We start from the raw sequence: 11586 nt of genomic DNA, 5'->3' as shown, positions 1-11586 counted from the left end.
TTCATTGTTTTAGTGTTTTTTTCATAATTTTAAAATTTTAGCTTAATAGTTGTTTAAAAGCTAGGAATAAATCAATTGAAATCAGCAATAAGAATCCATTAGTATTTTCCCCTGTAAAAGATACATACATGATTTGAAGGCCAATGAACTACATGACCTCCAAGGATTTTCTAGCACAAAAATATGACCTAACTGAAATCCTACAACACATATATTAAAATAATGCCTTTGGTGAAAATGTGTTCCAAAAGTAGTAGTTAAAAATACAGGACCAAGAATTAATCAGCTTACATACATTCAAGTCAGTTATACAACATCTCGGTATTTTAGTATCCTCTTTAATATGGGGAGACTACTGAGTATTTAGCTTTTATGTGGCTGTAAGGGACTTAGTAAATAAACAGCTATAAAAGGTTCAGATCAGTGCCATGCAAATAGTGAACATAATACATGGTGGCTGTCTTTCCTCATTATTACTGCCTACATGGCATACCATCTACGAAATCACATTCCACAAATTTCGAGTTTTCTATAAATAATATTGTGCCTAAACCATAGTAACAGGTACTTACCTCTACTCCAAATAATACAACACTCCTGACTCCGGGAATCTCTGCTAATGCTGCTTCTACTTCTGGTAATACCATTGAAAACTTGGTCTTTGGAAGTACCAGTTTTACACCTGTTAAATCAATTTCTTGAACCGTGCTCCCAAGACCTTTAGGGTACTGTTCTGTTACAATAACAGGTATTCCTAAAATCCGGGCCCCTTGCAACTGAAAAAAATAACCAAACACAAAAACAATTAGCTATACACATATATGTGTATATATGAGTATATATCATGATTCAGCAAATATGACCAAATAAATAAACAAGCATACCAGTCTTTGTCCCACACTAATAATATCCCCAAAATACTTGATGGCTGGTCTGAACCTTTCTTGCATATCACAGCAGAAAAACACAGTGCTTGAAGGTGTAAGATTTCCCAGGGTAGTGAGCTGAGGAGAAAAGAAAAAGAATGACTTAGCACTTGTTATACAATGACAATTATTTTCGGTGGAGGTCAATAAAGGAAGAAAAATGGTCCTATTGTTTGAGTCAGTAAGTCAATTTCTACAGCTATTATCCAAAAAAAGTATCTGAATTACAGGAAAAAAAAAAAAACCCAAAAAGATGTTCTCTGAATTGCTTTTAATAGTGGAAATTAGAAATGAACCAACCAACAATACAGACATGGTGTAACACATTTTAACACATTCACATGACAAAACATTCTTTAGCCAATTAAATAACATATGTATATATGTCTTCAAAGAATTCATACCATCCAAGGAAAAATACTCATAATGTTAATTTTTCAAAAGTGCAGTTCAATAGTATTTCAATAATGTAAAAATATGAATAAAAGTAGTAGTACATTACAATATTAACAAGTGGTTATATAATTAGGGGTGTTGGTAATTTCTTTTTTTTTATATCATTCCTATGTTTTCCAAGTGTTATTTAAACAGATTTCCTGAACGTTATTTAAAGAAGTTTCTTTATAATCAGAAGAAGTGTTACAATAGAAAAAAATCTGATGTTGCTGCTTGTAAGTATAAAAGTAAAACTTAAAATATCTGTAGCAGGAACATAAAACTAAAACAAAAAAGAGAAGCAAATCCAGAATTACTGCTATCAAGATAGAAATATGCAAATGCTATTCTCAAGAATAACTTTCAGAGTTCAAACAAAATGCAGCGAAATGATACCAACCACACCACTGCTGTTAAATGAACTGTCATCTACTTCACAAGGAAGGGACCTATATTTGACATCTCCAGTCTTAAACTATAGTTACCACAATAAAGAAAGTCAATGAATTAAGAGGAAAAGTGGATATATTACCAAACCTCATATTAATTGCTGTAGTTGGTCTATAACAATTTGGCCTCAGTATGGATCCACCAAAAAGCAAAAATCACCACTAAATATGAGAATTTACTCTCACTGGATTCTTAAAAGTCTGAGGTGCTTTTCTTTCTTTTGCAAATTGCAGGAAGTTCTGCAAAGGATGTGTTCTGGTCCTGAATGAACCACTATCAATACCCTTCCTAGCCACTCCCTTAAATCATGCCTCTAATTATCCTATTTTGCTTCCCCTAAAACCACCTACAGATAACGATTATTAATAATATTCTAGAGGAGTCTGTGTCCGGATTACATGGTGTGGCTGCACCACCAGCACCGCCTTAGACTCTCCTTAGTGTCTCTGCAGGTGGTTGACTCCTCGGAAACAATTACTACATGAATTAAATTAACCATTAAGAAATCTTTAATCCTTAATGATATAACTGTTCTAATTGGTTTGCACTTTGTTTGATCTATGTTCTGGTCTGAAGTACCCTGGCACTTTAATCTCCCTCTGGTACTGACTCTATAGATGTGTATTATTAATTAGCCATGCACAATCCAATACCAAATTCATGTTATCATGTGAGAGCCACCTGTAATTCTTACCCTACATATAGGGTTTTCCTACTTTTTCAGTAAGTATGATTAAAATAAATTCTCAAGCATATTATATATTCTAGCTTTGGCTGTTTCTTTGCTTAATTTTTAATGCAAGTATTATGCCTCCACTTTGGTCATTTTCAAAAACAGTGACTAGGATCTTATATAGAAATATAAATGCATTGCTGGGAAGGCTAATTTTGTGCATTTAGGATACTATTTTAAAACCAATCACTGAATTATCTGTAAACATCAAATATTGACTCAAAAGGCTCAATATCTACATTTTTCTAAATTTGAATAATGGACTCCTAAGCATCCACAACGTGTTTAGGGCACACTACATAAAGCAGTTTGCCTGCAGCAGGCCTACTGAAATAACCATAATGCAACTAAGCCAGTGTCACCATTCCACAACAGGTGAGAACCAGCAAAAAAAATAAATAAATAAAAAGTATGAAAAATAAAATTCCTGGGCAGTTGCATAAGTGTGGTGGATGCCATTCACTAACACGCTTAGAGCTTACACTTGCTTAGAATTCCAGCTCTCAGATCCTATTTTATACTGTATTGACTACCTCTGTATACATTCCTAACAAGTTTCATTGTCTGGATTCTAAATTAACAGAAGGTTATAAACAGCAAATCAGAAAGGAAACCGCTGGAGGCAGGCAAACTGATAGCAGCAAGAAATGATGGCTGACAGAGAAAAGATTCAAAATACAATAAAAAGAGATCAAAACTCAAATAATGCTACAGTCTAGACCTCCAGTGGAGGAGTAACAAGCTGTTCTAACTTATAAATTAGGAAAACATCATTCCAGCACACTAATTAAGAAACTGTTAAATTATATATTTCAGAAGGACTACATTATAATATGGTCAAGACATTTTTAAGTTGAGGTGTTCAAAGGAATAAATCCTTACCTACCCAGGAATCCTAAATATGTTCTGGTCTGAAGTACCCTGGCACTTTAATCTCCCTCTGGTACTGACTCTATAGATGTGTATTATTAATTAGCCATGCACAATCCAATACCAAATTCATGTTATCATGTGAGAGCCACCTGTAATTCTTACCCTACATATAGGGTTTTCCTATAATATGGTCAAGACATTTTTAAGTTGAGGTGTTCAAAGGAATAAATCCTTACCTACCCAGGAATCCTAAATAAACCACAGTTGTGGTTTCCAGTTCTTGCTAGCTGATGTTTCCTGCCCTTCATTTTAGCCATGAGTTCTGGACAGGGGACCACATCAGATGTGTCATATTAGACACAAATTGAGGTCAAAAATACAGCCCTAAAATCCTCACTGCCCTGCGAAATCTCTCTTGTATAGGAACTTACCATCCACAAACTCAGTAAACAAAGAAACCACAGAGAATAGAGTGGCAAGGAATGTTTTTAAAGCAGAGTACAGGTTACAATTTACCGAATAAAAAATACCCTACCTTTCATAGACATTCTCCACATGCTCTTGAATACGATGTGGAGAGTATCTGTGTAAGGTGTTTAACTTCCAACATCCTCTTGAATGTGGCTGCACTTAGTACTTTGCTTCTTAAGAGTAGAGTATAGAGGAGGAAGAGTAACTTTACAGTGGAGAGACCTGAGGACTATGTCTCAGCCAGGTGATCATGATTAATGTAATTAATGACATCATGTTAATAACATGTACCCTTGATATGATGTGACGAGAATGACCCTCATGACCCTCCTCTTGAAATTTCACAACCCCGGTCCAACAATGAGAAAAACATCAAATGAATCAAAATTGGGAGACATTCTACCAAAATATCTGACCAGTGCTCCTTAAAACTGTCAAGGTCATTAAAAATAAAGTCTGAGAAACTGTTACAGACTAGAGGAGTCAAAGGAGACAAGACAACTAAATGTAACTGGTATCCTTGATTGGATTTTGGAATAGAAAAAGGACATAAGGGAAAAGCTAGTGAAATATGAATAAAGTGTGGTTAACAGTAAAGTACCAATGTTGGTTCTCTGGTTGTGACAAATGCACTCCAGGAATATCAAATATTAATGTTAGGGAATCTGGCTGGGCATGGTGGCTCATGCTGGTAATCCCAGCACTTCGGAGGCCAAGGTGGGAGGATCGCTTAAGCCCAGGATTGCGAGAGCAAGGCCTACGCAACACGGTGAGACCTTGTCTCTACAAAACATATTTTTTTGAGACACAGTCTCACTCTGTCGCTCAGGCTGGAGTGCGGTGGCGCGATCTCAGCTCACTGCAACCTCCACCTCCCGGTTCAAGCGATTCTTGTGCCTCAGCCTCCCAAGTAGCCAGGATTACAGGCATGCGTCACTGTACCCGGCTGATTCTTGTACTGTTAGTGGAGATGAGGTTTCACCATATTGCCCAGGCTGGTCTTGAATTCCTGGGCTCAAGTGATCTGCCTGCCTTGGCATCCCAAAGTGCTGGGATTACAGCTATACCCAACCTACAAAAAAAAAAGGTGGGTAGTATACGTACGTACTATAGTATATATATTTTCTCTTTTTTTTTTCTTTTTTTTTTTTTTTTTGATTAGCTGAGCTTGCAGTCCAGCCCTCCTCAGGAGCCTGATGAGGTGGGAAGATCCTCTGAGAATGGGAGGTCGAGGCTGCAGTCCAGCCTGGGCAACAGAGCAAGACCCTGTCTCACAAACAAGCAAAAAACAACAGGGAATCTGGGTACAGGAATATAGGAACTCTCTGTACTATCTTTATGACTTTATTGTAAATCTAAAGCTATTCTAAAATAAAAGTTTTTTTTTTTAATGGCCTCCCTATGCTATGGTAGTTGGGGAATAACCTCTATACCTTACAAACAGAAAGGAAGTTTTGTGGCCACCAAAAACATACTGAAAAACTTTAATTATGTCCAACCAATCCTCCCAAATCCTCACCCCAAATCCACATGAATTCCAACAGGCTGTTAAAATCATACAACTCTCTACATTTCGGAGATTTCTTACTTTGACTCATGAAGTTCTCTTAAACCAAAATCTTTAAGGTAACTAAAAATACCGCCAGTAGCCAAACTTTTAAACGTTGCAACTGTAAGACAGTCAGTCATGCCTTAGCAAATTAAAAGTAGACTGGACCAAATGTCACCAGGAGTAAAAGCATAGCAATTACAGATCTATGCATATTCAAGGAATATAAACAAATCACATATAAATATATGTATCTATACACCTTCATATATCTATATGCCTACACAGTCCGACAAACACATTTGCATGATACATATACAAATATATATATATATATAAATACAAAAAAGTGATCACAGCCAATGGCTTCCTCAGGCAAGAGTTTAAGAGATCAGATTCAAGTATAAATATTTTGTCCACTTCCTTAAGAATTGTCATAGCTGGGGTTTGACCTTAGATTTCATACTCAAAAGACTTCACGTCACCCAGTCCCATAGCAAATTACTATAGCGATTTGGAATAATTAAAATTGGAAACTGTAAATGTGATGTTTAAAAAATTTGGTAGTCAATTAGAGTCACAAAATAGGCATGATCTGCCTGAGAGAAAGTTTGGAAGGGGACCTGGGGGATCATTATTTCACTCCCAAGTGTTTCTGAGGAAATCCGATGACCACAGCTATAGTAAGGCCTGGCTCCAATGTCAACTCACTTACAATAGAGGTCTGTGATGTGACTCCCCCAGGTTACGATGATTCTCTTTATAGCACAAGCCTCAGTAGGCACTAGAATCTGAATCCAAATCTCAGTTTCACTAATTTCGATTACATGAACTTAGGTAAATATCTCCAAATGCAATTTCCTTATCTATAACACAACAAGGAAAACAGTATCTACATTATAGGGGTATTTCAAGGATTAAATGGGCTTCATATAATCAATCAATAAATTTATTAGGCTATTCTGATGTCCCTCATATATGAAAAACTATACTCTAAAACTCAGCATATGTTAAAACTTACCCTCTAATGAGGATAAATACAATTAAGATCCCTTTAGAAACCTATAAATATATATAGGAATGCTAACATTGCATAACTTGTTATGTTAACATAATAAGCAGAATAAGGAAAGTGAATCATAAAGTAATTCATAAAGTAGATTTCCAGATGTTACCAAAACCTTACCAAATCACTAAAACAAGATTGTTCCTGGAAAAACAGATCTGGGACTTTTTAGTTTAGGCTGTGAAATAATACTTATTGGCTCTTATTTTTACAACATATTCACCTATTGTAAACATTGATGACACAGGCATAAGGTTACAACCCTAGCTTATCAGATAAGGTATGAGTTTTCTAAATCCTCAAAAGAGGCCAGCTGTCTCCACCCACCCCAGGGGTAAGGACTGAGGGACTTCTTAAGACTGTGCCTCAGACTGGGGTGAAGGTGAAGCTAGACAAGCCCAGGACCACAAAGACATTTGAATCTACATTAGGATTCCCTTGGTTAACTAAATGCAAGAAAAAAAATCAAAATTCAGATTATAGCTCCTACTCTCACAGTTTATTTATAGGTAGCTCTAATGTATTCACATGGAGCAAAAAAGGATACAATGCTTTAGGTATTATTCTGGAATGTTAATTTTTTTAAGTGACACACATCAAACCAGTGGGGCGAAGACAATACAACAACCTCAGGATCCAGCTGTCTCCTCTCTGAGCATTAGCTCATCTACCCACTCTTCCTGCCCCGCTCCTGAGGCAAAGGTCCTGTAATCAAAAACCACTACCTTCAAACCATCAAGCCAAAGGCGGACAAGGTTCCTTTCCTCCTGCCTTCCCTCCCTTCCCACCATGAACCTGTCAGTCTCTTCTAGCTATAAAATGTTCATGTCCCTGTTTAAAATAATAATAATAGTAATAAACTTCCAAGAAAATGAAAGCTGGAGCAAAATGCCCTGCCAGTTAATCATTTTGGGAAAAGGTCAAAATAACCTTCCCTGGGAAGCCCTTATCTTCTGGCCACAGAAAGCTGCCAAAGCTTTCCCTGCTATGTACAGAAGTAAAATCCCCTCACTGGCATCCTTCTTACACTGTCCATTTCCTCCTCCCTTCTCCCAAGGCTGTGTCTTTCCTGGCCACAGGCTGGAAAATTCACTGGTGGTGGCATGATACCACATTTACGTAAATTCCCATAGTTAAATGTTTCCTTTAGTTAAAACTTAGAAAATACCTTTTGAAAAATTAAAACTTTCAAGTCATAAAAATGACTTAAATCCCCACTATATAATCCTCTCATTTACATTCTTTCCCATGTCTCAAAATTCATCAGATCTCAAGCATTTGACAAAGCTGCAGACATACAAACCAAGCATGAAACATAAGCTATGCCTTCATCCACCTGAGCTGTCAGCAGACATTGTTACTTTGACAGAATATTTAAGAAAAGAAAGGAAGTCACCAAAAACTTAACCACAGCCTAATACTGGCAATGGGGGTTTTAAGGATCAGTTCTCACAGAACCACTAACAAGTACGGGTGCAGTGTGTGGCAAAGGCAGCCACTGTGTTTCACAAGGTCATCAGCCACAGCTGTCAGAACAAGCATGAAGGCAACTCACACCACGGAGCAAATGAAGAATACATTCTAGACTAACAGTACGTGAGCCAGGGCCACAGAGGCTCCAGGGCCCAAGTGTGAAGAAATAATAAATCGCTATTTACGCAATGAACTACATGTGGCCAAACCTGTGCTCTTTGTCCCTGCCTTCAAGAAGGGGCCTAACATCCCCAGTAACATGGACTCACTGATGGGCCACCTTGAGTCTTCCTAAGTGACAAGCATTTATTCCAAAGAACAAGGAGCAGCATCAAGACAAATGAACATACAAGAGCTCAAGTTTGTGGCTTGTTTTCCAGACTGCTCAATTCTCATTAAACATGAAAGCAGTAGTGCTGCTGTGTTTGGCTGTAAGTGACTCTCTGCATATGCCTGGCTAGCTCCTCCATATGCGGAGACTTGCCACGTAAACTGCAGCAAGTTACTCACCTCCACCTCCCTATGTTCTTCTGCACTTCTTCAAAGTGAAAGTTTCATTTATTAGTTAAGGAACAAGAATTGAATCCAAGTTTGCATTCACTGTGCCAGGCACTTAAAGCTGCCACTCTCATGTTTGTGGAATGAACTGTATGGTCTCTTACAGCCATAAAACATCCAAGTCTGTAGGATTATACTGTTAGGTTACAAAGAATATACTACAGTAGTCATGAGAATTCTCATGACTTTCTGAGATTATACAACATATGCATATGTATGTATGTGTGTATATATCTCTCTTCTCATACAGACATAAATAGATATCAGAGGTATATATGGTATATACTGTGCGCATATCTATGTATATGTCCCTTTCCTTTATCTACCTCTAAACTAGGAGAGGCATCTGGCTGAAGAATTCAAAGTATAACTACTAAAATGAGATAATATAGAAGAGAAAATATTTTAAAGAATTAAAAATATAAAGCTATGTAAGTGCAAAAATATAACTAATGCTTAAGAATTATTAGACCAGTTGGTGGGAAAAAAAAATATCTTTTGAAGATGGAATAGAGTAATGCTATTGTTATTTTAAACCTCACAAAAAAATGAACTATACATAATCTATACCAAGCAAAACATTTCAAAAGCTACAGGTGACCAGAATTATACAACGCCTTTTGAGAATGTACAAGCATTTTCAGGTACATACATTTCATTAATTTCGAGAATGTTTTTAAGAGTTGCCAGACCAAGGTCCTGAAATTTTCAAATATAAAAATCCTACCTTGGATGCGGGGACTCTCACAGAGCTAGGGGCTAGTTTAGAATAGCATTATCTTAGATAAGAGCCCAGCCTCCCTCCCAGCCATAACAGGAGATGCTTCATAAAGAAGTCTGCATCCTAAGTATAAGCCCAGACCTCCGCAGTTAGTATTTGGATTCTAGCCTTTAGAAATGGACTTCTCAAAGGTGCATCCAACATCTGAGTATTCTGGCAGCAGTAACGTAAAAGGACTGACAAGAAAGGCTGCAGAGAGATGCCAGACACGAAAACGCTGGAAGACATAAAAATGGGGAGTAAAAAAATGGGGAGTTCTTAAGCACCTAAGAACTGCAATTCCCTGTCTGGGCAGCAGGTCAGATTCTAGGGTATCAGATCACTGTACCCAGTTTCAGGTTCTCCAGTGGTATATACTGCGCTCAGTGACTGCACAGTGCACTCCAGACAGTGCAGTCTCTCAGACTTTGTCCTCTGAATGCAGAAACTTTATCCAAGCTAAAGTACCTGCTTTGGACACTTCTGGCACAGATGTTGGGGTGACAGGAAATATCATCAATTCAGCTGCCAACTGCAGCTGAAAAAAACTAGGGAATAATCATCAGAAAATGGCAGTGTTAATGGGTACAAAAAACAGTTAGATAATAGGAATAAGGTCTAGTGTTCAGAAGCACAATAGGGTGACTATAGTTAACAATAATTTATTGTATATTTCAAAATAACTACAAAAGTGAATTTGGAACAAACAAATAAATGATAATGTTTGAGGTGATGGATATTCCAATTACCCTGATTTGATCACTACACTGTATGCTTCAATCAAAATATCATGTCTCCTATAAATATGTACAACTATTATGTGCCCATAAAAACTAAAAACAAAAAAGAAAGAAAATGAGTGTCATTTTCGCTCACCGCGAAAGCCCTTAAATATTAAAATCTCTTTTATCCCCGAATCCCACATTTCAGTTTGGTCTTCTGAAAAAAAATGACTTATCCGTTTCTCAGCTAAAGAAATGACATTGACAGTGTACTACCTAAATTATACCTTATATTCTTTCCTTTCCAAAACACAAATTCGCCAAGTGAACGCTCTGATCCTAAAGAGGGCGGGAGATTAACCCGCCTAGCATGAGAGCACAGCTTAAAATAAATGCTGTTAAGTAGTCCTCAGGTAGAACAACTATCCCAACCAGCAGGCCCAGGAACTCAAGGTCTAGCTTAAGTTGGGTATTTGTATTTAAGAAGGAATTACAATCCTGGAGTCAAATGACTTTTTCAATACAGGCGACAAAACGTCATCAAGTCAGTAGACACTTTACTAAGAGGAGGCTAAGCAAATGGTCATTTGCTTAAGGTTAGGGCGCTCTCAAGCCCAAGGACCCAAGAGCCTGGGAAGGCGGAGGGCAGGGGGAAGGGTTTGACTCCCGAAGTTTGCGTTTCCGCAAGTGGTTAACACAACTCTAGGAACAAACCCTAAGACCAATACTTCCCACAATCTCATTTCCCCCCATTCTGCATCACCCATCACCCCAAAATAAAAACAGCTACTATAGCATAGCCCTTTGGTTACGCAGAAGACTGACTGGGACCTGCTCCTGGCATAAAAAGCGACTGCGGGCCACCAAGGACTACACACGTGGGGGCGTTCGCGGGCGCTGAAACCAGCTGCGAGGCCCACGTCCCCGCCGGGGATAGCTGGTGACCATCACCTTTGGACAGGGGCATTCCCCAGCCGGCCCCGGAACTTGCGAAAGCCGCGCAGCCCTTCGGACTCAGCCACTTGCGCAGGGCCCAGGGCCCGGGCGGCTCGGGGCACCTGAGGAGCGCGGCGAAGGCGTGGACAGGGACGGGGACGGGGACAGCACGGGTACGACTCGGGAACAGGGAGGCGCGCGGCCTCCAGCAGGACCCACCTGGATCTGCAGCGGCACGAGGCGCACCTTGCAGCGCTCGCTCACCGCGAAGCCCTTGGGCAAGTCCACGTACTGGCCCCACTCCTCGGCGAAGAGCTGCACCACGAATTTCCGATGCATGTCGATCTGGTCACCGTACAGGCTGAGGAACTTCTGGATGAGCAGCTCGTAGCCCGCGCCGTGCGGCACCGACAATGGTCGCGCGAAGACGGAAAAACAGAAGAGCACCGGGACCGTGCCCGACGGCGCCCCCGCGCCCACGCCGCCACTATTAGGGAGCGCAAGGACCGCCGGCTCCGCAGCCGCCATGTTCCCCTGAGCGTCTGCGAGCTCCGAGGCCGCCGAGGCGCACCCAGCCGGCCGCCGCGGCCCCGCCTCCAGGCGCCGCCAGCCCGCCCGCCAGCTCGCGGAGGGG

At 39.6% G+C, this 11586-nt stretch overlaps 1 protein-coding gene across 1 annotated transcript in view; it reads right to left on the bottom strand.

Annotated features, from left to right (window-relative positions):
* ISOC1 (isochorismatase domain containing 1) overlaps positions 1 to 11586 on the bottom strand; it is a 20774-nt gene that overhangs the window by 8625 nt on the left and 563 nt on the right. Inside the window, exons 2-4 of the mRNA XM_017874730.1 lie at positions 11172 to 11480; positions 885 to 1004; positions 573 to 776 (exon numbers count right to left, since the gene is read on the bottom strand). Of these exons, the coding sequence (XP_017730219.1) occupies positions 573 to 776; positions 885 to 1004; positions 11172 to 11480 (633 nt within the window). The remainder of the gene's footprint in view (positions 1 to 572; positions 777 to 884; positions 1005 to 11171; positions 11481 to 11586) is intronic.

The sequence above is a fragment of the Rhinopithecus bieti genome, unplaced genomic scaffold, assembly GCF_001698545.2.
Source record: "Rhinopithecus bieti isolate Rb0 unplaced genomic scaffold, ASM169854v2 scaffold_8035, whole genome shotgun sequence".
Classification (NCBI taxonomy): domain Eukaryota; kingdom Metazoa; phylum Chordata; class Mammalia; order Primates; family Cercopithecidae; genus Rhinopithecus; species Rhinopithecus bieti.
Note: the sequence above shows the minus strand (reverse complement) of the source record. Positions and strands in the feature narration are given on the sequence as shown.